Source organism: Musca autumnalis, unplaced genomic scaffold, assembly GCF_047663935.1.
Source record: "Musca autumnalis isolate F117 unplaced genomic scaffold, ASM4766393v1 scaffold_2, whole genome shotgun sequence".
Taxonomy (NCBI): domain Eukaryota; kingdom Metazoa; phylum Arthropoda; class Insecta; order Diptera; family Muscidae; genus Musca; species Musca autumnalis.
The window spans coordinates 15480312-15505016 of record NW_027411755.1 but is presented as its reverse complement, the minus strand read 5'-3'; the positions used below and the strand labels follow the sequence as shown (position 1 = coordinate 15505016).

The following is a 24705-nucleotide window of genomic DNA, read 5'->3' as shown; positions in this document are numbered from 1 at the left end:
TCTATAGTCCCTTTCTGAAAGAAAGGCTGCTTCTATAGTCCCTTTCTGAAAGAAAGGCTGCTTCTATAGTCCCTTTCTGAAAGAAAGGCTGCTTCTATAGTCTCTTTCTGAAAGAAAGGGTGCTTCTATAGCCCCTTTCTGAAAGAAAGGCTGCTTCTATAGTCCCTTTCTGAAAGAAAGGCTGCTTCTATAGTCCCTTTCTGAAAGAAAGGCTGCTTCTATAGTCCCTTTCTGAAAGAAAGGGTGCTTCTATAGTCTCTTTCTGAAAGAAAGGGTGCTTCTATAGTCTCTTTCTGAAAGAAAGGCTGCTTCTATAGTCTCTTTCTGAAAGAAAGGGTGCTTCTATAGTCCCTTTCTGAAAGAAAGGCTGCTTCTATAGTCCCTTTCTGAAAGAAAGGCTGCTTCTATAGTCTCTTTCTGAAAGAAAGGGTGCTTCTATAGTCCCTTTCTGAAAGAAAGGCTGCTTCTATAGTCCCTTTCTGAAAGAAAGGCTGCTTCTTTCTGAAAGAAAGGGTGCTTCTATAGTCCCTTTCTGAAAGAAAGGCTGCTTCTATAGTCCCTTTCTGAAAGAAAGGCTGCTTCTATAGTCTCTTTCTGAAAGAAAGGGTGCTTCTATAGTCCCTTTCTGAAAGAAAGGCTGCTTCTATAGTCCCTTTCTGAAAGAAAGGGTGCTTCTATAGTCCCTTTCTGAAAGAAAGGGTGCTTCTATAGTCCCTTTCTGAAAGAAAGGCTGCTTCTATAGTCTCTTTCTGAAAGAAAGGGTGCTTCTATAGTCCCTTTCTGAAAGAAAGGCTGCTTCTATAGTCTCTTTCTGAAAGAAAGGGTGCTTCTATAGTCCCTTTCTGAAAGAAAGGCTGCTTCTATAGTCCCTTTCTGAAAGAAAGGCTGCTTCTATAGTCTCTTTCTGAAAGAAAGGGTGCTTCTATAGTCCCTTTCTGAAAGAAAGGGTGCTTTTATAGTCCCTTTCTGAAAGAAAGGGTGCTTCTATAGTCCCTTTCTGAAAGAAAGGGTGCTTCTATAGTCCCTTTCTGAAAGAAAGGGTGCTTCTATAGTCCCTTTCTGAAAGAAGTTGCGGGCTACATTTTGTTGTTGTTTTTCTTAAACTTTTAAATAAAACCACTAAGACACTTTGCTTAGACATCAAATATCATTCTTTATTGAAATATTATATTTTTTATTGATTTCATAATATTGTAATAAGGAATACAGTTGCAAATGGATAATTTCATTCATTGTGTGTGATTGGTTGGCTTACAAAGAATTCATGTTGATTATAAAATAAAATATTAGTTCTGAATGGACAAGATGCAGGAATTGAATTTTTCAATAATAATTTCCAAAGAAATGTTTAAAAAATAAATGTAAGAGGTGTTTTTTTTCATAGAATAATATTTTTGTATATAAAACACAATAATTTATTTAATATTGTTTACATCAGTATTTTTTGTGATTGTGTGTTTTGGTCATATATTTGTTTTCTTTTTTTGTTAGTTGTTCTTTTGAAAATGTACAACCTCTACACTTTGCACTAAAATAATGTAAGAATTTTCCAAGTTATATTCGATTTGATATATGAAGAAGAAATAAAAAATATGTATTTTGAAAAAGAAAAAAAAAATGTATGATAAAAATTATAAAATAACTAAAGTGGAGAGTGTGTGTGTTTTTGTGGGGGGAAAGAGTTTGTTTTCTTTTTCTTATTTGTTTTTATATTCATCAAAATGTTTTTTCTTTGATTTTATTTTTGCAATTATTATGTTTTTCTTTGTGGAAAATTTATCATTAGGTCCATGCAAAGTATAGCTTGTATGGGGTTTAAACATCATATAGTTTGCAGCAACTATAGATTTTAAACAATAAAACGCGTACCTTGTTGTTAGTATTATTCCTTTTTTGTTTGCATGAAATTTTACGACACTGTGTGTAGGAGGATTTAGAACATTTAAGTAGGATTCATTTAAAATTTAAGTAAATTTTTAAAAAGCATTGCACATACTTGTATTGAACCCAATCCTCCCACACAGTGTTACGAGCTGTTGCATTTGTATATTTTTTTCTAATTCTCCTTTTGTTTGTTTTTTCAGGCTTACCGATCATCAAAGGAAAAGTGGTTTTTGTTTTTCATGATTATTTATCTGCACTCCAAGAGTTGGGAGTTGGAATGCAATTTGTTTAGGTTCTTTCCCATATTGCTACAGAGAATTGAATATGATTGAACTAGTTACATAAATAACTATAAGTTAAAATATAAATTTTCCATTTCATTTTTAATTTTTTTTTGCATTTCTAAGTGTGGACATTTAGTTTTTTTTATTATTATGATTTTTATCTTTAAGCAAGTTTCAAGTTTTTTTTTGGATTTTATATTTTTGTAATTTAAAGTAGATAATTTGCAAAATGCATATTTTATATATTAGTTATTTATGTATATAGTTAAATAATAATAATTATTATTTTTTTTGTTTTTCTTTTTTAATTATTTTTCTTATTATTTTAAGAATAGCGTGCAGCTGTTTGGCAGCAATGTCGAAAAGTAAAGTACAAAATAAAACTCGAACTCAAAAAATATATGAGATTTTCAAGGATCTACCTACCACATATTCGTGGTAGAAATTTTCAAAAAAAAAAAAAAAAAAACGAAAAATTTCTAAACATAAAAAACAAAACCAAATTTCCAATTTTTTCTTTTTTGTTGTGTTATTGTTAAAAAGTAGCATCAATGGAGGTTCTCTTTATAGTTGCGACAGCTGCATTACAGACTACAAAAAATTATTGGGGGCCGAGCTTTTTTGATACCTGTCATTTGCTTACCCCTCTTCTGCCTCTTGTTAGTTTCTTAATTATACCATTCATTTTTTGGTCATAATTTTCAAATATTCCAATGCATTTTGAGCTGCCATTTTCTGTGCATCAGCTGGTGTTGGACCTGAGCCGTGGCAAACACCAACTGGCAATGTTGAAAGTTGAACCAAACATTGATATTGATCGGTAAAGGTCTTCTCTTCGATGTCAACATAGGTGACCTCAAATTGATTTTCTTGGGCAATTTCTGCCAATAGTTTGACATATTCAATTTTGGGACTTTTCAAGCAAGTTTTCTGCAAAGAGATAAAAAAAATAAAAGTTTTAATACAAATTTATTAAAAAAAAAAAATGGGCACATGGCGACTTTTAATATTTTTAATGATTTTTTATTAGAAATAATCCCTCCGTACCTTTCCTAAAGAAATGTTGCTTCTATTGACTCTTCCTAAAAAAGGGGTGCTTCATTACAACCGTTCTGAAAGAAAGGGTGCTTCTATTCAACCGTTCTGAAAGAAAGGGTGCTTCTATAGACCATTTTGGAACGAAAGGCTGCTTAGACCCTTTCGGAAAGAAAGGGTGCTTCTATAGACCCTTTCGGAAAGAAAGGGTGCTTCTATAGGCCCTTTTGGAAAGAAAGGGTGCTTCTAAAGAACCTTTCGGAAAGAAAGGGAGTTTATATAGACCTTTTCAGAAGGAAAGGGTGCTTCTATAGATCCTTTCGGAATGAAAGGGTGCTTCTAAAGAACCTTTCGGAATGAAAGCGTGCTTCTAAAGAACCTTTCGGATGAAAGGGTGCTTCTAAAGAACCTTTCGGAAAGAAAGGGTGTTTATATATACCCTTTCAGAAGGAAAGGGTGCTTCTATAGATCCTTTCGGAATGAAAGGGTGCTTCTGTAGACCCTTTCGGAAAGAAAGGGTGCCTCTGTAGACCTTTCTGAGAGAAAGGGTGCTTCTATAAACCCCTTCTGAGAGAAAGGGTGCTTCTATAAACCCCTTCTGAAAAAAGGGTGCTTCTATAAACCCCTTCTGAAAAAAGGGTGCTTCTATAAACCCCTTCTGAAAGAAAGGGTGCTTCTCCAGACCCCTTCTGAAAGAAAAGTGCTTCTATAGATCCTTTCGGAAAGAAAGGGTGCTTCTATAGATCCTTTCGGAAAGACAGGGTGCTTCTATAGATCCTTTCGGAAAGAAAGGGTGCTTCTATAGATCCTTTCGGAAAGAAAGGGTGCTTCTATAGATCCTTTCGGAAAGAAAGGGTGCTTCTATAGATCCTTTCGGAAAGAAAGGGTGCTTCTATAGATCCTTTCGGAAAGAAATGGTGCTTCTATAGATCCTTTCGGAAAGAAAGGGTGCTTCTGTAGATCCTTTTGGAAAGAAAGGGTGCTTCTATAGATCCTTTCGGAAAGAAAGGGTGCTTCTATAGATCCTTTCGGAAAGAAAGGGTGCTTCTATAGATCCTTTCGGAAAGAAAGGGTGCTTCTATAGATCCTTTCGGAAAGAAAGGGTGCTTCTATAGATCCTTTCGGAAAGAAAGGGTGCTTCTATAGATCCTTTCGGAAAGAAAGGGTGCTTCTATAGAACCTTTCGGAAAGAAAGGGTGCTTCTATAGATCCTTTCGGAAAGAAAGGGTGCTTCTATAGATCCTTTCGGAAAGAAAGGGTGCTTCTATAGATCCTTTCGGAAAGAAAGGGTGCTTCTATAGATCCTTTCGGAAAGAAAGGGTGCTTCTATAGATCCTTTCGGAAAGAAAGGGTGCTTCTATAGATCCTTTCGGAAAGAAAGGGTGCTTCTATAGATCCTTTCGGAAAGAAAGGGTACTTCTATAGATCCTTTCGGAAAGAAAGGGTGCTTCTATAGATCCTTTCGGAAAGAAAGGGTGCTTCTATAGATCCTTTCGGAAAGAAAGGGTGCTTCTATAGATCCTTTCGGTAAGAAAGGGTGCTTCTATAGATCCTTTCGGAAAGAAAGGGTGCTTCTATAGAACCTTTCGGAAAGAAAGGGTGCTTCTATAGATCCTTTCGGAAAGAAAGGGTGCTTCTATAGATCCTTTCGGAAAGAAAGGGTGCTTCTATAGAACCTTTCGGAAAGAAAGGGTGCTTCTATTGACCCTTTCGGAAAGAAAGGGTGCTTCTATAGATCCTTTCGGAAAGAAAGGGTGCTTCTATAGATCCTTTCGGAAAGAAAGGGTGCTTCTATAGAACCTTTCGGAAAGAAAGGGTGCTTCTATTGACCCTTTCGGAAAGAAAGGGTGCTTCTATTGACCCTTTCGGAAAGAAAGGGTGCTTCTATTGACCCTTTCGGAAAGAAAGGATGCTTCTATTGACCCTTTCGGAAAGAAAGGGTGCTTCTATTGACACTTTCGGAAAGAAAGGGTGCTTCTATAGACCCTTTCGTATAGAAAGGGTGCTTCTATAGACCCTTTCGTATAGAAAGGGTGCTTCTATAGACCCTTTCGTATAGAAAGGGTGCTTCTATAGACCCTTTCGTATAGAAAGGGTGCTTCTATAGACCCTTTCGTATAGAAAGGGTGCTTCTATAGACCCTTTCGTATAGAAAGGGTGCTTCTATAGACCCTTTCGTATAGAAAGGGTGCTTCTATAGACCCTTTCGTATAGAAAGGGTGCTTCTATAGACCCTTTCGTATAGAAAGGGTGCTTCTATAGACCCTTTCGTATAGAAAGGGTGCTTCTATAGACCCTTTCGTATAGAAAGGGTGCTTCTATAGACCCTTTCGTATAGAAAGGGTGCTTCTATAGACCCTTTCGTATAGAAAGGGTGCTTCTATAGACCCTTTCGTATAGAAAGGGTGCTTCTATAGACCCTTTCGTATAGAAAGGGTGCTTCTATAGACCCTTTCGTATAGAAAGGGTGCTTCTATAGACCCTTTCGTATAGAAAGGGTGCTTCTATAGACCCTTTCGTATAGAAAGGGTGCTTCTATAGACCCTTTCGTATAGAAAGGGTGCTTCTATAGACCCTTTCGTATAGAAAGGGTGCTTCTATAGACCCTTTCGTATAGAAAGGGTGCTTCTATAGACCCTTTCGTATAGAAAGGGTGCTTCTATAGACCCTTTCGTATAGAAAGGGTGCTTCTATAGACCCGTTCGTATAGAAAGGGGGCTTCTATAGACCCTTTCGTATAGAAAGGGTGCTTCTATAGACCCTTTCGTATAGAAAGGGTGCTTCTATAGACCCTTTCGTATAGAAAGGGTGCTTCTATAGACCCTTTCGTATAGAAAGGGTGCTTCTATAGACCCTTTCGTATAGAAAGGGTGCTTCTATAGACCCTTTCGTATAGAAAGGGTGCTTCTATAGACCCTTTCGTATAGAAAGGGTGCTTCTATAGACCCTTTCGTATAGAAAGGGTGCTTCTATAGACCCTTTCGTATAGAAAGGGTGCTTCTATAGACCCTTTCGTATAGAAAGGGTGCTTCTATAGACCCTTTCGTATAGAAAGGGTGCTTCTATAGACCCTTTCGTATAGAAAGGGTGCTTCTATAGACCCTTTCGTATAGAAAGGGTGCTTCTATAGACCCTTTCGTATAGAAAGGGTGCTTCTATAGACCCTTTCGTATAGAAAGGGTGCTTCTATTGACCCTTTCGGAAAGAAAGGGTGCTTCTATGGGCCCTTTCGTATAGAAAGGGTGCTTCTATAGACCCTTTCGTATAGACAGGGTGCTTCTATAGACCCTTTCGTATAGAAAGGGTGCTTCTATAGACCCTTTCGTATAGACAGGGTGCTTCTATAGACCCTTTCGTATAGACAGGGTGCTTCTATAGACCCTTTCGTATAGAAAGGGTGCTTCTATAGACCCTTTCGTATAGAAAGGGTGCTTCTATAGACCCTTTCGTATAGAAAGGGTGCTTCTATAGACCCTTTCGTATAGAAAGGGTGCTTCTATAGACCCTTTCGTATAGAAAGGGTGCTTCTATAGACCCTTTCGTATAGAAAGGGTGCTTCTATAGACCCTTTCGTATAGACAGGGTGCTTCTATAGACCCTTTCGTATAGACAGGGTGCTTCTATAGACCCTTTCGTATAGAAAGGGTGCTTCTATAGACCCTTTCGTATAGAAAGGGTGCTTCTATAGACCCTTTCGTATAGAAAGGGTGCTTCTATAGACCCTTTCGTATAGAAAGGGTGCTTCTATAGACCCTTTCGTATAGAAAGGGTGCTTCTATAGACCCTTTCGTATAGACAGGGTGCTTCTATAGACCCTTTCGTATAGACAGGTTGCTTCTATAGACCCTTTCGTATAGAAAGGGTGCTTCTATAGACCCTTTCGTATAGAAAGGGTGCTTCTATAGACCCTTTCGTATAGAAAAGGTGCTTCTATAGACCCTTTCGTATAGAAAGGGTGCTTCTATAGACCCTTTCGTATAGAAAGGGTGCTTCTATAGACCCTTTCGTATAGAAAGCCTGCTTCTATAGACCCTTTCGTATAGAAAGGGTGCTCCTATAGACCCTTTCGTATAGAAAGGGTGCTTCTATAGACCCTTTCGTATAGAAAGGGTGCTTCTATAGACCCTTTCGTATAGAAAGGGTGCTTCTATAGACCCTTTCGTATAGAAAGGGTGCTTCTATAGACCCTTTCGTATAGAAAGGGTGCTTCTATAGACCCTTTCGTATAGAAAGGGTGCTTCTATAGACCCTTTCGTATAGAAAGGGTGCTTCTATAGACCCTTTCGTATAGAAAGGGTGCTTCTATAGACCCTTTCGTATAGAAAGGGTGCTTCTATAGACCCTTTCGTATAGAAAGGGTGCTTCTATAGACCCTTTCGTATAGAAAGGGTGCTTCTATAGACCCTTTCGTATAGAAAGGGTGCTTCTATAGACCCTTTCGTATAGAAAGGGTGCTTCTATAGACCCTTTCGTATAGAAAGGGTGCTTCTATAGACCCTTTCGTATAGAAAGGGTGCTTCTATAGACCCTTTCGTATAGAAAGGGTGCTTCTATAAACCCTTTCGTATAGAAAGGGTGCTTCTATAGACCCTTTCGTATAGAAAGGGTGCTTCTATAGACCCTTTCGTATAGAAAGGGTGCTTCTATAGACCCTTTCGTATAGAAAGGGTGCTTCTATAGACCCTTTCGTATAGAAAGGGTGCTTCTATAGACCCTTTCGTATAGAAAGGGTGCTTCTATAGACCCTTTCGTATAGAAAGGGTGCTTCTATATACCCTTTCGTATAGAAAGGGTGCTTCTATAGACCCTTTCGTATAGAAAGGGTGCTTCTATTGACCAACATTGAAGCTGGAATTAGTAAATTGTGGGCAACGGTTCAGTCACTCTCGAAGCCTGGATGTAAGGAAGATAGGGGCTCACCTTACGTTTGGGGATGTTACGCTGGCTGATCCGAAGAGGCGCGCAAGTTATTTTAATCTACAATTCGTCGAGTAGCCTTTGAGTCAGCGGGCGAAGAGAAGAGTACTACGTCGCATTAGACCTCTTACTGTCGAGAATGAACCACCACAATTTACAATGGATGATGTTGTGAATGTCATCAGGAAGGTTAAATAATCCAAAGTGTCCTGATGAGAGTCTCCATGGTAATGCTGAAACAGCTGATTGAGTTGAGTATCTCACTAAAGTTATCAACCCCTCGCTCAAGATGCCCGAAATTTGGAAAATGGGCAGGGTGGCTCCGCTACTGAAGTCAGCTAAGGTGAATCGCTCATACGGATTTCGCTTTTGTCACCCTTAGCAAAGACTATTGAAGTTTTACTCCTAGCCAACGTCAGAAATAACTATCCTGACGAAGCCACTTAGAGTGAAACAAGGAGTTTCCCCAAGGTGTGGTGATACCTTCAGAACTGTTTGACCTCACCTCTCTCTATCTTTCATGTATTTCACCCCCTCCAGACGGCATTGAGAAAATCGTTATGTATGTCGATGATTGTATGATTTTGAGGTCGGGTAGTTTCCCTTGTGCCATTTTCGAAATGCTGATGAAATATATTTGCTCCATCTTACCACCTATTCTGCGCGAGGAATATGCAAATATCTGCCAATAAATCTATGATCACTCAGCACTGAGCTGAATGTCATGGTAGCAGAATTCCAACTACTAACTACTTCAAGATTCTAGGGGTCACATACGACAGTATGTTTACGTCGTTCGTGTGTTTGTTTGGCAATTTTATTTGTGGTCTTAGATTTTTTTCAGAACGGAGACCTATTGCTAGGGAAAGTGTGAATTGCTCAGATATAACATATAGTGAACGTTAGTTTCAAAATTATCAAAAAAAAAAAAAAAAAAAAAAAAAAACTACCAAATTCAAGGCAAGCATTCGTTCAAGGATTCTTAGGTTTTAAATGATTTTGGTTTAAGGCCTTTCTGAATCTCTTCTTTAATACTTCTCATGCATATACTGTAGATCTTTTGTCGTGGAACACTATAGTTTTCATTAAATTTTTCTTATAAAAAAAAATCTCACCTGCAACTTATGAAGTTTTTTTCCGGTCGAGTTTTTAAGGGTCTTATGGAATTGGGAAACTTTAGCACTATGCTGACTGGTGATAGTTGGTACAGTAATATCTTTCAAATCACCATAATAATTGGCCTTCTGTAAGAAGAAAAAATTCGTTAACTTGGCATATTGCAAAAAAGAAAAAGGAAAATGAACAACATCTTTAAAAAGGATAGATGTGTTTTCGGTTATAACTTAAAACATTTTTTCAAAACTTAACCAGTTAAATGGTGACTTGAAAAATATAAATATACCCACACCCTCTTGCACTGTTATAATGGACACGGACTAACAAATAATAAGCAATATGAACAGGGTGGTTGGACAACTTCCACCCCTATTTTATACGATTTATAGTTATGTTTCAAATATGTACTTACATCACCACCCAACTCCGTGCCCATTGACTCGGCCAATTGATTGTTATCAAGTGGTGTTTCCTGTAAACGTGTCCACATTTTATGGGCTGCCATACGTTTGGCAATTTTCTTACTTTTACCCTTGCCAACTTCACGGAAATTCAAAATGGTACATGCAATTGTAAAGAGTCTCTCATGTGGTAGACCAACTTCAGTTTCGGTTTCATAGTTTGGTGGTGGCCAACGGCGTGACATGCACATTTCTTGTAACCAACCAATGGGATTGCCAACAATTTTGTCAGCCGCACTAGAATTAAAGGAAAAAATTGAATTAATTAAAAATAATTAAGATAAAATAATATAATTTCAAAACTTACTCTCCTCCACCTGAAACATTGGCATTTCCATCTACCCCAGCTGCAGCATTAGTGGCGGTTGCCGTTGTTGTTGTTTGTGTCTCTGGTAATTGCACACCAGTTAGTTTATCTATTAAAGCTCTAGCTGCTGAATGCTTAGCCTCTTTTTTAGAGCGTCCAGCGCCCATTGCAGTAAATGGTACATCCTTGTCATTGAATGAGACACGATAACGGAAAGTTGGTTCATGTATGGCACCCTCAATTTGCACCAATTCATAACTGGGTGTTATACCACGACGACTTAGCAGCTCTTGTAGCAATGAAACCGGAGTTTTCATTGCAATGCCATTTGCATCAGTCTAGGAAGAGAAAAAAAAAACAGGAAAATAATGATAAGAGCACTTTTAACAAATAGATATGTGGTGTGAATGTATTGTACACGAGAACGACTTAGTAAATATAGTAATAATGCACAACTTTATTATCATGTTAATTAGAATGACGTTGGCTACCTATTATATACTCTATTATACTCATGTCACGATAAACAAACATTTAAAAACGGCAGGCACTTGGGAAAAGTTGATCAAAAAGGGGGTGAGGAGAGCGCCATAGAAGAGTTTTGTAAGATATTTATTGTAGATTTTTTTTTTTTTTTTTTTGATAGATATGTATATTGTAACTTTGTTTTTTAAAGGGAAATCAAAAAAGTGATATTTTTTAAATGAAAACTTGCACTGTTAAGCTTTGGATTATATTTATATATATTTAATTTCATAAACTATAAACTCTTTCCCTTTCCTGTTCCATTAACAAATTCGTTTAAACTTCCATTAGTCCAGCTACTCTTTGTACCCTACAAAAAATCCACCCCCAAACCTGAACTTATTCTCATATGTACATACATATACATACATCCATCCACCTTTTCCTAGTCGATATATATACATACCAATTTAATGGACTCATCAATAGCCATTTTTGCAGTGGCACTAGTTAAATCGGCAATTTTCTCTTTCTTAACCTTGGGCCTTTGCAAGATGGTTGGATTGGTAGGCATAGATGGAGGAGCAGTGGCTCCAGTTACTGGTATCTGCCCACCAACACCTTGCCCATTTGCTGTTCCTGGTTGCTGTCCTTCATATGTGCGACGAGGTGCATAGCCAATGGTCGGTTGTTGTTGTCCATCAGGAGTTGGTATAGATGTCATCTTATTGTATTTTTTAATTCAGATTTTATAAAATTGTTGGTTTTTTGTTGGCGTCTGCAATGAAAATTATAGAAGATCAATTATTTCTTTCATGTTTGTATATGTATGTAGTGTAGTTTTTTCACCGATATACACAAAATTCAACCAGGAAAAAATCAATAAGATACAAATGAAAATGTTGCAAATATTCATAAAAAAATAGATTTTTATATACAATCTGTAATAATTAAATAATGTTACTTACTTCTTTGATTTGCACTGATATTTATCTAAAAATAAATTGTAATTTTCATAAAATTTATCTTCAAATAAAAAGCAGCAAATCTCACTCAACCCGACGAGTTAGCGAACGAACGACAAATGCAATGAAAAAATGAATACCAGAGACTGAAGCGAGTCAATTGTCAGTCGGCGGCGCGCCGCCGCCACTTATTTTTTAAGCGTTCAGCCGCCGCGATTAGAGGTAGATTACACTATCTATCAATGTCATATGACACTAAATAAAAACATTCCATATCTACCCACTGAGGCAATGTGGAGACGTAGTAGACGTTTTTACATTTTTGTTGGTGTGGACGCACAGAGTAAATGGCGTAAGGAAAATCTCCAATATTGCACATATTAGCGAATATATAACGATGGAAAGTTTACACTTGCGCTCCAAAATCCACTGGATTTCACGAAATCCTGAAATACACCCCGGTGTTTACACTTATTTTTTGTTGATTTCAAACATATCACAATGATCAAGGTAGATGCATATGTGCAGCTGATCAAAACAAGTTATTGTAAATTGAATTAGCCTTTAACTTTGGAGGTGAAAATGTAGGACGTACTTTTTGACGTGGTGGTAAATTTTACCCCTATACATATTCTTAAATATTTCTTTATTTATTTTCTATTTTTTATAATATTTTGCATTTTTTGCGTGATATTGTGTCAGCAAATAATAAAATAATATCAAATCAAACCACACTCTTTGTTTATATAGAAAATTAGGCTCTACATTTCACAGACCTTTTTTAATCCAACAAAAAAGACATATTTTATTTTTAGAAGAAATAAATAATATAACAATACTTAAAAACGTGAAATTACATTTTTTGACAGTCTTGCCTACATATTTAATAAAAATACAGAGATCATTAAAAAACACACGTTTTTTAAAAATCTGCAGGGTACCAAATAGTGGATTTATCGTTCATAGTGATTGTACACTGTACACATACATATGGGTATACTGCAACCCATTTACATTCCTTTATTGGATTGGAAACAGGTGCGTGTAATTTTTTTGTTATGCCTACTAAGCATATATAACATATTTTCGAGTCTCTTGGATATATTTTGGGTGGGGCTATTGAGTCCTTGCCCAAGATCCTAGTAATAATTTAACGTAAGTATTGTTTGGTTATGTTGAATTCGGGATCGACCATCACCGCCAACGTTGCTCAACTTATCGTCCTCTTCTAGCAATTGCCTTATTATAGGAACACTGATTTGCTGTGAAAATCGATTAATTGAAAATGCAGAATATATAATTCATATGCCGAGTTTGACGTGTGGTCAAAACTTTTCCATGAAATTCATACGTCGTATTGGACGTGGGGTCATTTTTTTACATAGGATACTTACGTTAGTTTGGAGGTGGTGGTAAAATATTTTCTATGCCACAGTGACAAGAACTTGGACGTGGGGTAATTTTTACACCATCGTAAGCATATCTCCTCACTTGCTAGTCATATGACAACCAAAACATTACTGCCTACTTACGTTAAGGAAATATGAAGATACAGAGATAATTAGACCGATCGCTCAAATCATTTGAAAGTATTTAACAAAATATGATCGAAGGGGTAAAATTTACCCCCACCTCCACAGTTAAAGGTTAGTCATCAAAAATATACGACAATATGTAAACGTAACAATATACAGAAAACATCTTGAGGTCTTCTATAAACAGAAAACGGGCGTAATTTCAAATTTCAGGTTTCCAAGCTATATCCGTTCACCCAAATCCAATTTATACTAAATTTATAGTACGTTTATATATAACCGGATTTAAAAAACCCACTGGGTTTTAAATGTCAATTCCATTACATATACGTCAAAAAAATCCTCATAAAGAAGGTTAACCCTGCAAAAGGCTATAATATAAACATGGCCTTAGTATCATTTACCAGTTTTTCTACAAATTGCCCAAACCATTTCCTTTTATAAAAGCGACTTCCTAACCTTGATTTCCATACCAAATTCCAAGCTTATACATTTCCATATCAAATTCCAAAATACCGAAAATAGAGAGATCTTTTCCCGTCAAGTTTCAGGTGAAAGTTCTGTATCTAACGTAGACTAATCAAATTTCTGCCATTTCGGTGGGACAAGACCACAATATGTTGACACTAAATCCTTGAAAATTCCGAAAATCTGGAGGTAATTTCCTAAAAACACTAAACCCCTCCAAAATAACGAAAATAAAAACATACCTTTCCCAGTGGAAGTTTTGGCATCTTGATTATCCTTTTTGAAAAATTGCCTTTCTTGAATAATTTCGAATTCTTTCTTGAACGACAGATATTCCTTTTTGAAAAATTGTCTTTCTTGAAAATTCTTAATTCTTTCTTGAACGGCAGAATGTGTCAGAATGATATTCCTTTTTAAAAAAAAAAAAAAAATATGTGACTGAGTCGAAAAAATAACTCGACTACTACGACTACAATGTAGAAATTTAAAGTATATTCCAACAACAAATAAATAAAGAATATACAAACGAACAAAGCACGACAAAACTGATTAGTTGTCAAAATATCGAAAACTTGAAATATACCGAAAATCTGGAGGTACCGTTTTATTAGAGCTATCCTTGAAACGTGGATCAGTACCAACAATTCTTTGCAGGAATGCTGTTTATTTCAACGAATATTATACAGTGCCCGAAATAAACATAGATTCACATGTAAATTTCTATTTTTTCATAATTCCGATGACTTTTAGAGGATTTTATAATTTTGTATTATGGAGTTGGACACTCCCCATGATATCAATATGTCAATTATTTGGTTTTGAGACAATATAAAAATTTGTAAAATTTTTAAATTTTTTCCCTTATTTTAGGTGCGAAATAATTATAGGTTCAGGGCAATTATTGGGGATTTACAGGTATAAATTTGAGAAAAACTTTTTACAAATCGTTGTTTTTTTTAGATCGCCGATTTCCAACGAGTAAATTAGTTTAGATGTTGTCCGCGAATTATTTTCAAAATGCAGATTTGTTCAACACTTTAAAGCAGTTTTCAAGAAACAAGTTTTTAACGTGGGAGTGGAGGGGAATCTTTGGTTGTCAGAGGCAAGGATCATTTTAGATTGCATGAATAGAGTATCAATCAAAAAACTAAATCCAGTTTTTGTAAAAGTTTCATAAATTTGGCTCAAATTTCAACGTCAAAGAAGTCTGGAGGGTTCTCCAACGCCACTTTGACGGCAAGAATCGCTTATTTTTCCCATTTATTAGAGTTATATACCGAAACTTTATGCATTTTAGCGATATGTCGATGTGTTACAAACAGAATGAAAGTTAAATATACCCTCCATCTTATGGTGGAGGAAAAAATGACAGTATGTACCATTTTCGGGTCTATAACCGACAATTTTTGCATGAACTTTTATATCCTTCACCATAAATTATATTAAAACAATCAAAATCCCCAAAAATCGGGAGGTATGGTTTATGGGGGATATATCAAAACGTGGACCTTTACCGACAATTATCTCCCGAAATATTTTATACCTTAAAGGGAGACTAAAATACCGAATTGTAGCGCTAGTTTTCATAAAAAATTTTAAGTTTTCTCGCGAAAAAAATTCTCGGCGCTAAGTGGGTTAAATATGTTACAAATCAATGGAAATACCCATTATAAGAAGGTGGATATACATTATAGGAAGTCATCAGCTTTTTGGCGGTATGTTAAAATTGCATATCGACACAAACTAATCTGAAGATTTTTTTATTTATAGTCACTTGCAGATCCCGAATAATTAGCGATGCAAGGTAACATAAAACTGTTTATTTATATTTATTAGTTATTTATTATGTATTATTATTAACTATGTATTATTATTTATTAAATATTTTTTACTATTATTAATTATTATTTATTAAATATTTTTTATTATGTATTTATTATTCGCCTGTACTATTTTTTACCAAAACCAAACAAACATTTTTAATTACTAATTATAGGGAAAACATTTATTTATATTGAATGAAATTAATGAAAATGAAGAAAAAAACGTTTGTATTGAATGTAATAAACAAAGAATTGAAACATGAAAAATTAAACACAAAAACTTTTTTAAAAATCATAAAATGGGAGTTCCCGAAGATGAGCAACACCATCATCCTCCTCCTCACCGTTGTTCACTTCCATTTGATCACCATTCACATTTTGAGCAATCTCGGCATTTTGATTCTCGACATTTTGATTCTCGCCATTTTGATTCTCGGCATTTCGTCCACGGCCTCTTCCTCTGTTGACACGTCTTCTATAATTGCGTCTATTGCAATTGCCTCTTCTGTTTGTTGTTGTCGTGGTCGTGGTGGTGGTCCTGGTTCCGTCACCATTGTCCACAATGACGGTAATTTTTTTGCAGCATTGTGGTGATGGTTGTTATTCCGTTGCTTCCGCTAGTTATGTCTCTTGTCCTTTGCCTATAAAGAAATGAAAAAAAATAGGTCATGAAAAATTAAAATTAAAAAAATTAAACATAAAATACAAATATTAAAAATTAATTTTAATAACCAAACTTACCATTTTGACGTTCAACTATTGAATGAGGAAAACGAAAAAATATTTTCCTTTTTTAAAAATCATAAAATGGGAGTTCCCCATGGTAGAACAAATACAAGGTAAAGTTAATACTACAACAAATACAACTCGAACAACAACCACAAAGGAATTTGTTTTCGTTTAGAACGTTAGTGTCAAATATAAATGTAAACAAAATAAGGAAATGTCTATAAATTATTGGAATTTAAAAAACTAATAATTTTTCACATTTGATTGAATATTTTGAAAAACATAAATGAAAACTCGTTAGATTTTCAGTTTGAATGTTTCCATATCATTCCACTAAATGCATAATATCACGCAGGAAGTAGAATTCTTGCAAAAATGTTTGGGGTCGCTCGTAATTCATTGAAAAAAGAGAAGCTGTTTCAATCTTTTGTTTTTGAAAACAAGAAACACATGTTTATTAGGGCTTTATTATTTTCAAGTTTAACAAAATACCACACATATTAACAAATATTGTATCGCCTCTATAAGTGGTGTTTTAGTGTGCGACATGTCGTTCGGACCTGGAGGAGGTTACATGTCAATGATATGAAGGAGTCTTTATGGGAAATTGTTTTTATTTCAGTAAAATAATTTTTTTCTTCAAAAAATATATGTCCCTAATATACATCGAACATAGAAATAAATATATAAAATGTCGTATGGAATTTGACACTAACATTACAGCCCAGTTCAGTCAGCTGGGTATTGCTGCTACCTTTTCTTGTTCTACCATGGGAGTTCCCGAAGATTAACAACACCATCATCCTACTCCTCACCGTTGTTCACTTCCATTTGATCACCATTCACATTTTCAGCAATCTCGGCATTTTGATTCTCGGCATATCGTCCACGTCCACGGCCTCTTCCACGTCTGTTGGCACGTCTTCTATAATTGCAATTGCCACGTCTATTGCAATTGCCTCTTCTGTTTGTTGTTGTCGTGATCGTGGTGCTGGTCTTGGTTCCGTCACCATTGTCCACAATGACGGTAATTTTTTTGCAGCATTGTGGTGATGGTTGTTATTCCGTTGCTTCCGCTGGTTATGTCTCTTGTTCTTTGCCTATAAAGAAATGAAAAAAATAGGTAATGAAAAATTAAAATTAAAAAAATTAAACATAAAATACAAATATTAAAAATTTATTTTAATAACCAAACTTACCATTTTGACGTTCAACTATTGAATGAGGAAAACGAAAAAATATTTTCCTTTTTTAAAAATCATAAAATGGGAGTTCCCGAAGATGAACAACACCATCATCCTCCTCCTCACCGTTGTTCACTTCCATTTGATCACCATTCACATTTTGAGCATTCTCGGCATTTCGTCCACGTCCACGGCCTCTTCCACGTCTGTTGGCACGTCTTCTATAATTGCAATTGCCACGTCTATTGCAATTGCCTCTTCTGTTTGTTGTTGTCGTGGTGGTGGTCCTGGTTCCGTCACCATTGTCCACAATGACGGTAATTTTTTTGCAGCATTGTGGTGATGGTTGTTATTCCGTTGCTTCCGCTGGTTATGTCTCTTGTTCTTTGCCTATAAAGAAATGAAAAAAAATAGGTCATGAAAAATTAAAATTAAAAAAAATTAAACATAAAATACAAATATTAAAAATTTATTTTAATAACCAAACTTACCATTTTGACGTTCAACTATTGAATGAGGAAAACGAAAAAATATTTTCCTTTTTTAAAAATCATAAAATGGGAGTTCCCGAAGATGAACAACACCATCATCCTCCTCCTCACCGTTGTTCACTTCCATTTGATCACCATTCACATTTTGAGCAATCTCGGCATTTTGAGCATTCTCGGCATTATGATTCTCGGCATTTCGTCCACGTCCACGGCCTCTTCCACGTCTGTTGGCACATCTTCTATAATTGCAATTGCCACGTCTATTGCAATTGCCTCTTCTGTTTGTTGTGGTCGTGGTGGTGGTCCTGGTTCCGTCACCATTGTCCACAATGACGGTAATTTTTTTTGCAGCATTGTGGTGATGGTTGTTATTCCGTTGCTTCCGCTGGTTATGTCTCTTGTTCTTTGCCTATAAAGAAAAGAAAAAAATATGTCATAAAAAATTAAAATTAAAAAAATTAAACATAAAATACAAATATTAAAAATTTATTTTAATAACCAAACTTACCATTTTGACGTTCAACTATTGAATGAGGAAAACGAAAAAATATTTTCCTTTTCCTTAGTTTCTTTTTTTCCAGTGGCAAAGCCTGCTTTTTTGAAAATTTCACAAATGGAAATTTTGGAAATTTCCATTTCAAAAAGCCTGCTTTGCTACTTCAAAATTTCAAAATGGTAATGAGCCCAGCTGATCGAATCTAAAACGTCAAAAAACTAGGAATTCGCCATGAAAAATCAAAACAAAAAACCATATGATTCGGTAAGTAAGAGATAGCATGTCTACACTTTATAGACAAACACAAGCGATAAAAAGAGACAACAAGAGACCAGTTGTCGAAAATTTTGACAGTTTACATTACAAAAAAAGTTGCTTTGTTGTAGCAATTCGCCGATGCATCTACCTTTGTAATTGTACCATGCCATATGCCAAATTATAAAGGAATACCAGGGGCTAAATTCTTGTTCTATGAAAATTTGAAATGAAAACTTTTATAAAGGAAATAAATGTCAAATGAAAAATGTTGTAAAGAAAATATTTTTCATTTCAAATTTTCATAGAACAAGAATCCAGCCCCAGAGCATCCTTAAGGAGAACGCAGGCGGATTTTCAAAGAGGCTCTGGTATTCCTTTATAAGTTGACATTTGGGGAAGCAAGCGACGATTGATTCTGTCCTGGGGCTATAATCCAGAAGCAATCTTCGCTTGCTTTGCAGGTCAGGGGCTCAATTCTTGTTCTATAAAAATTTGAAATGAAAAATATTTCCTTTATAAAATTTTTCATTTGACATTTATTTCCTTAAAAAAATTTTCATTTACAAATTTTCATAGAACAAGAACTGAGCCTCTGGCCTGCAAAGCAAGCGACGATTGCTACTTTTCTGGCCTTAACCCTGCGTTTACACATGACAGGACAGTTGAGAACATGTATTGATTGTCAAAAACCCAAAACTTGCTTTGTGACGTAAGCGTCCAGACAACTGCAAAAACAGTTGTAAAATTATAAATGAAAATCGTCGATTTCATTTTGTTTTCCGTTCACATATAATTTGTTTTTGTTCATGTTCTTTTGTTTTCAACACACCTCAATTATTATCTCACTTATTTTTACGAAAATGGCAAAAATTTGTCAACCCGACTGTCTGTGAAAAAAATGCTGGACAGCTGGGAGACAAACGACAAATGTATGTATGTATGTGATAGTAAATCAGAGTTATATTTGAAGACAAATTGTCTGGTGTAAACGCCTAGTAACACAAGACAGACTATCTGCAAATACAACGATTTTCATATAAATTTTGTGTACGGGAACGCAAAATGTGTAAAAGTGGTAAAAATTGTAAAAACTTTTTGTTTTCGTTGTTACGATTGTTGTACAACTTTTAACTGTAATAATTGTACCATGCCAGCTGTCCATCATTCATGGTACAAATACACAGGTAGCCGCATGGGCAATTGTTGGCAACATAAGATGTCAAAATTTGATATCAATTCAATGCAATTGACACATTATGTTACCATCTGCTGGCATGATAATGCTACCTGTTGTACCATGCCATCATTAGCTTTGTTCCTTTACCTGCCTGAGGTTACCATTTTTAACCTGCAAAGCGTTCCTTTACTTTAACAAGCATACAATTTATATGAGACCAGTTCACCACTTTTACCATTTTTTGCCACTGTTACCATTTTTTAAAGTAAAGGAACAGACCAATTTTTACACAGACAGTCGGGTTAACAAATGCTCTGTTCCAGAACCTGCAAGAAGCTACTATTTTTTACTACGATAACATTATGCCTGTTCGATAACTTTGCAAGTAAAAGTTCTTGCAACTACTTGCAAGACATCTCAATTCTCATTTACTGAACAAGTTTGTTATCGAACAGCATTTTGTAAAAGTTTGTGCAAATTTGTACAAACTTTTGGGTTATCGTACAGACCTATTTTTTCCTTTATGTTATCGGAAAAAATACATGGTAGAATAAGAAAAGTTAGCAGCAATACACAGCTGACTAAACTGGGTTGTAACGTTAGTGTCAAATTTCATATGACATTTTATACATTTATTTCTATTTCGATGTACATTAGGGACATATATTTTTTGAGAAAAAAATATATCATTCGGAAAAAACCATTTCCCAGAAAGACTTCTTCATATCAATGATATGTAACCTCCTCCAAGTTCGAACGATAAGCCGTGCAGTAAATCCCCGCTTGTAGAGGCGATACAACGTTTGTTAATATGTGAGGTATTTTGTTAAAATTTAAAAAAATAAAGCCCTAATAAACATGTGCTTCTTTGATTTCTAAAACAAAACATTGAAACAGCTTCTCCTTTTTCTATGAATTTCCAGCGACCCCAAACTTTTCTCCAATTCTACTTTCTGCGAGCATTTATGCATTTAGTGGAATGATGTGAAAACATAAAAATTGAAAATAGCTGTGTCTGGTTACCCTAAAATTTGTAACAATTTGTACCAATTGTTGCTGGAAGTCGTCTGTTAACACAAAAAACCAGCAAAAGAGAGCGATTCGAGAGAGACATTTTGACAGTTATTTCACTGAGAGCTTGCAAATTCTTGCTGGACAAATTTCTTCTAGCAAGCACTTGCAAGCTCTTCTTCTTCCTGAAAACAATCAATCAGCTGTTTTTAGTTTTTTGTTGATTTATGTTTGTGAACATTAAAAACAGTTTTATTGTGGAAATAACATAGTCTAATTGCATTGTTTTATGGAGAACAAATTTGTAAAGTGGAAAAATACATTTTTGTTTCATTTTCCTTTTTATTTTTAATAAAATAGAACGTGTTTGCTTCCTTTGTAGGCGGACAAATTGTTCTGTTTTGCAAGTCAGCTGATTTCTTGCTGGTTTTTGCTGGGAAGGTGTCTGTTTACTTTTTACAATTTTCTAGCAAAAGAGAATAAAAACCCCTTACTCTCTGAGAAAGTTCTTGCTGAACAATTCTTGCTGGGAAAGTAACCAGACAGACTTAATGTAACGAATTTTCATTATTATTTTCCAAAATATTCAACCAAATGTGAAAAATTATTAGTTTTTTAAATTCCAATAATTTATAGACATTTCCTTGTTTTGTTTACAAATACAACTGGCAGCAACGTTACAAACAAAAACAAATTCCCTTGTTGTTGTTGTTCGAGTTGTATTTGTTGTAGTATTAACTTTACCTTATATTTGTTCTACCATGACGTTTTTTATAAATTGCTCAAAAAAGATATTGTTAACCCAGCGTTTACACATGCCAGTGACAGTTCGAAAAATTCAATACATACACAATTGTTTACTATCACAATTACATTTTTTGAATTGTCGACTCGACTGGCACTAGATTTTTCATGCCAGCAAAATTTTGAACTGGCTGCCGGTGATATGTCGAAAATGAAAACAGAGTTGTCGAGACTAGTTTTTAGTCCATGTACATTTTTGTTTCTTTTAAGAATGCAAAGATTTAATGCATACATATTTTCAAAACACAAATAATACATCTCGGTAGCTGCAATATATTAGTGGTAAATACAGTCATAATTATGATGTTTTTCATGAAAATATAGGTTGACAAATAATTTTCCCTCTGGGATTATACAATACTGAAAAGACGGCAATACCAGATTCATTATGTTTATGATTGAAAACAATCTTTTTAAAAAGAAATAAAATAAAAATAATAAAATATGTTGTGGATTGTGTTTTAAATCTAAAATATAATGCAATTTTGTGTGTTATATGCTGCTTCAAATAATTTTGAAATTGAACACACAAGGAAACTGCATGCCAGTCGAACACTTTTTCGGCATGTGTAACTTTAGCGTAAATAACCCTCTTGTTGCTTTTGTGTTCACTAATTTTGAAGTTTTAGGAGTTCAGGAAAAACTCGGGTTCTATAGATTGTTTCCATTTAACCCCCTGTTTTTGTAACTTATTTTTGTTCGTTCGTCTATATTCGTAATAATTTAGGCATCCATAGCTCAGCACCCAGAGGACATACATACAGTTAGGCAAGAAAAGTATTGCAAAAACCAAAATTGTAGAAAATTTCATATCAATTGTTCGTTTATGGTAACAAATTATGTAAACACTATACGGTTTTTTGTGCAAATCTCTTGCTATAGGTCCTTACAACAATATTCCGTCAAAATATGCAAAGGTTATTTGCGATTTATAAGAAATGCGGTCAAAAATAAGAATTAACTACTACTTGGGGGTGACAATAAAAGTATTGCAACGGGAAAATCAGTACTATAAAACTATAAAATTTTTGCAATATTTTGCGGTCATTATGCATTTTTATGACTTTTGCGGCTAATAATAGACTAACACTATTGAATGTAATAAAGTTTAGTGATAAAAAAGCGGTCATGGAGGGTCTTCAGACAGGTAAAAAACGCATGGGACCATATTAACAATAAACAATGACGAATCGGCCACAGGATAGTATGCCAAGAATGAATATTTGACTAAATATGTATTGTAGGATAATGGAACAATGCAAAACAGACCGATTTTGGCTTTGAGAACATCGAAATACCTTTTGAAAGTATATGGAAAAAATTGACACCAGTGTAGTATTTTGAAACGACCTACGGCAGAGCTCTATTTCGTCTCTAAATGGTATTGATATGATTTAATTTTTACTAAGTGGATAGATATTATCCTCTGCTATCATAATAAATCAAAAAAATTGAGCCAAATCCAATAAAACCCATCAAATATGAAAATTAAACCGCTACTGGAGAAGCTGGAATACCGAATATATGGGTACTATATTCTTTACCATGGAAAATAGTATGCGAAATTGGGTTCACGGATATAATAATGATTGGGAAGACATCCCCACTGACATCACTAAGAAATTTTTTTAAGCATTAGTCTGAAAGTCAGAAAAATCGATCCCGAAAGCTCAAACAAAGTCAACTACTACCATTCCAAAGACCAGATAATGACATGTTAATCTTATTTGTGTAAATTGCCGATGTATTATAACAACACAAAACTCTTAAATATATCGGGCCAACATCCTGATATCAACCCTCATAAAATGTTTGGGTCCAATTTAACAAAAAACTCCAAAAACATCCTCCAACGAAGGATCAAGATTTACTAAGAATTGGGCAACCAGTATTCTTAGAGTGCAACATACCAAGCCTTAATTTTTGGTTTAACTAAGTTCATTAATACTCCAATAAATGTCCAAAGTGGATATACAACTCATTAACGAACACACCTTTGGTAATTCACGAAGAAACCATCGATTTGGTAATTTTTGCAATACTTTTATTGTCACCCCCAAATAGTAGTTAATTCTTATTTTTGACCGTATTTGTTATAAATCGCAAATAACCCGGAATATTGTTGTAAGGACCTATAGCAAGAGATTTGCACAAAAAACCGTATAGTTTTTACATAATTTGTTGCAATAAACGAACAATTAATATGAAATTTTCTACAATTTTGGTTTTTGCAATACATTTCTTGCCTAACTGTACCTAATTTTTCGTATACCCGTTTCATATATCGTTAAGAATTCCTCATTTAAAAATCAGCGCTCTACATTTGCACTAAAGCGAGTAAATCGATCTACAGCGAATCACAGTCAACAGTATGCCTGTTCGATAACTTCGCAAGTAAAAAGTATTTGCAAGTACTTGCAGCTACTTCTCAATTCTCTTTTACTGAACAAGTTTGTTATCGAACAACATTTTGTAAAAGTTTGTACAAATTTGTACAATCTTTTGAGTTATCGTACATACCTAATGTCCAATTTACATTAGCAACTTTTTCGTCATTTAGAGCTGATTCGTCATTTATTTGCTAAAACAGGCAACATTTTGCGTCATTTGCCATACAAAAATAAATGACGATAGCTGCGTCATTTATTCTAAACAACGCACGAAAACACCATACTATTATACGCAACCCTGCTTTTTCGTCATAAACTACCAAAAAATGCAACTGTTTTATGATGTCTTTGTTTGTTTGTGAGTGTTGTAGAAAAACAAAAATACTCAAACGATGACAAAAGTGAAAATAAATGGTTAAAAAATTTGCAAAAATTATGTTTTTTGTTTTTGGAATTCATTTAAGTTATTTGATACACATTTGTTTTGTGAAATTCCTATTTTTCAGAATAAATATATTGTGTGCGTGTGTTTGTATTATTGTATACGTGTGTATGTGCGATTGTGTGTGTAAGCAAATGACGCAAAAAAACAGATGTAAATACACTTCATTTGATTCTAGGATTTCGTAAAACGAAATCATTTAATGTGCATATGTAAATTGGACTTAATATCCACTTCAGTTTCTTTCATTAAAACTGCGATTGCTGCGATTACATTAGTGTCTTAACTTAAATATAATAAAATAAAATTATCGAAAATCAGGTAAATAGATAAAAAAATAGAAATGTTGAAACAACATCGATTTCTACCTCACAGTGAAAAGTATGCACTCTAAAGCTGAAAACACATACAACGTTTGGGTAAAGTTTTGTGTCGTTTTGGCCGTTTTTATACTGTTGGGCAT

General features: G+C 34.8%; 1 protein-coding gene across 2 annotated transcripts; it reads right to left on the bottom strand.

Moving 5' to 3' along the window:
* Positions 1-1604: 1604 nt before the first annotated feature.
* loqs (double-stranded RNA-binding domain-containing protein loquacious) lies at positions 1605-11592 on the bottom strand. 2 transcript variants are annotated; one of them, XM_073967149.1, is made up of 6 exons: positions 11438-11592; positions 10936-11247; positions 10005-10342; positions 9649-9934; positions 9236-9364; positions 1605-3098 (listed from the first exon to the last, which is right to left on the bottom strand). In XM_073967149.1, exons 2-6 carry the CDS (start codon positions 11191-11193, stop codon positions 2850-2852), a joined length of 1260 nt encoding a protein of 419 aa, XP_073823250.1. In that variant the 5' UTR covers positions 11194-11247; positions 11438-11592; the 3' UTR covers positions 1605-2849. The 2 variants fall into 2 exon arrangements, with proteins under 2 accessions (XP_073823250.1, XP_073823251.1); XM_073967150.1 differs by lacking the exon at positions 9236-9364 and having other exon boundaries at positions 11438-11587.
* Between the last annotated feature and the right edge of the window lie 13113 nt (positions 11593-24705).

Bases quoted from the DNA above. Each gene is read 5' to 3' on its own strand.
- loqs (XM_073967149.1), bottom strand. From the start codon at position 11,193: ATGACATCTATACCAACTCCTGATGGACAACAACAACCGACCATTGGC. The intron at 9,935-10,004 runs GTAAGTTTTGAA...CTTTAATTCTAG, and splicing joins AATGTTTCAGGTGGAGGAGA to TGCGGCTGACAAAATTGTTG. The intron at 3,099-9,235 runs GTGAGATTTTTT...ATCTCTTTGCAG, and splicing joins AAAAACTTCATAAGTTGCAG to AAAACTTGCTTGAAAAGTCC.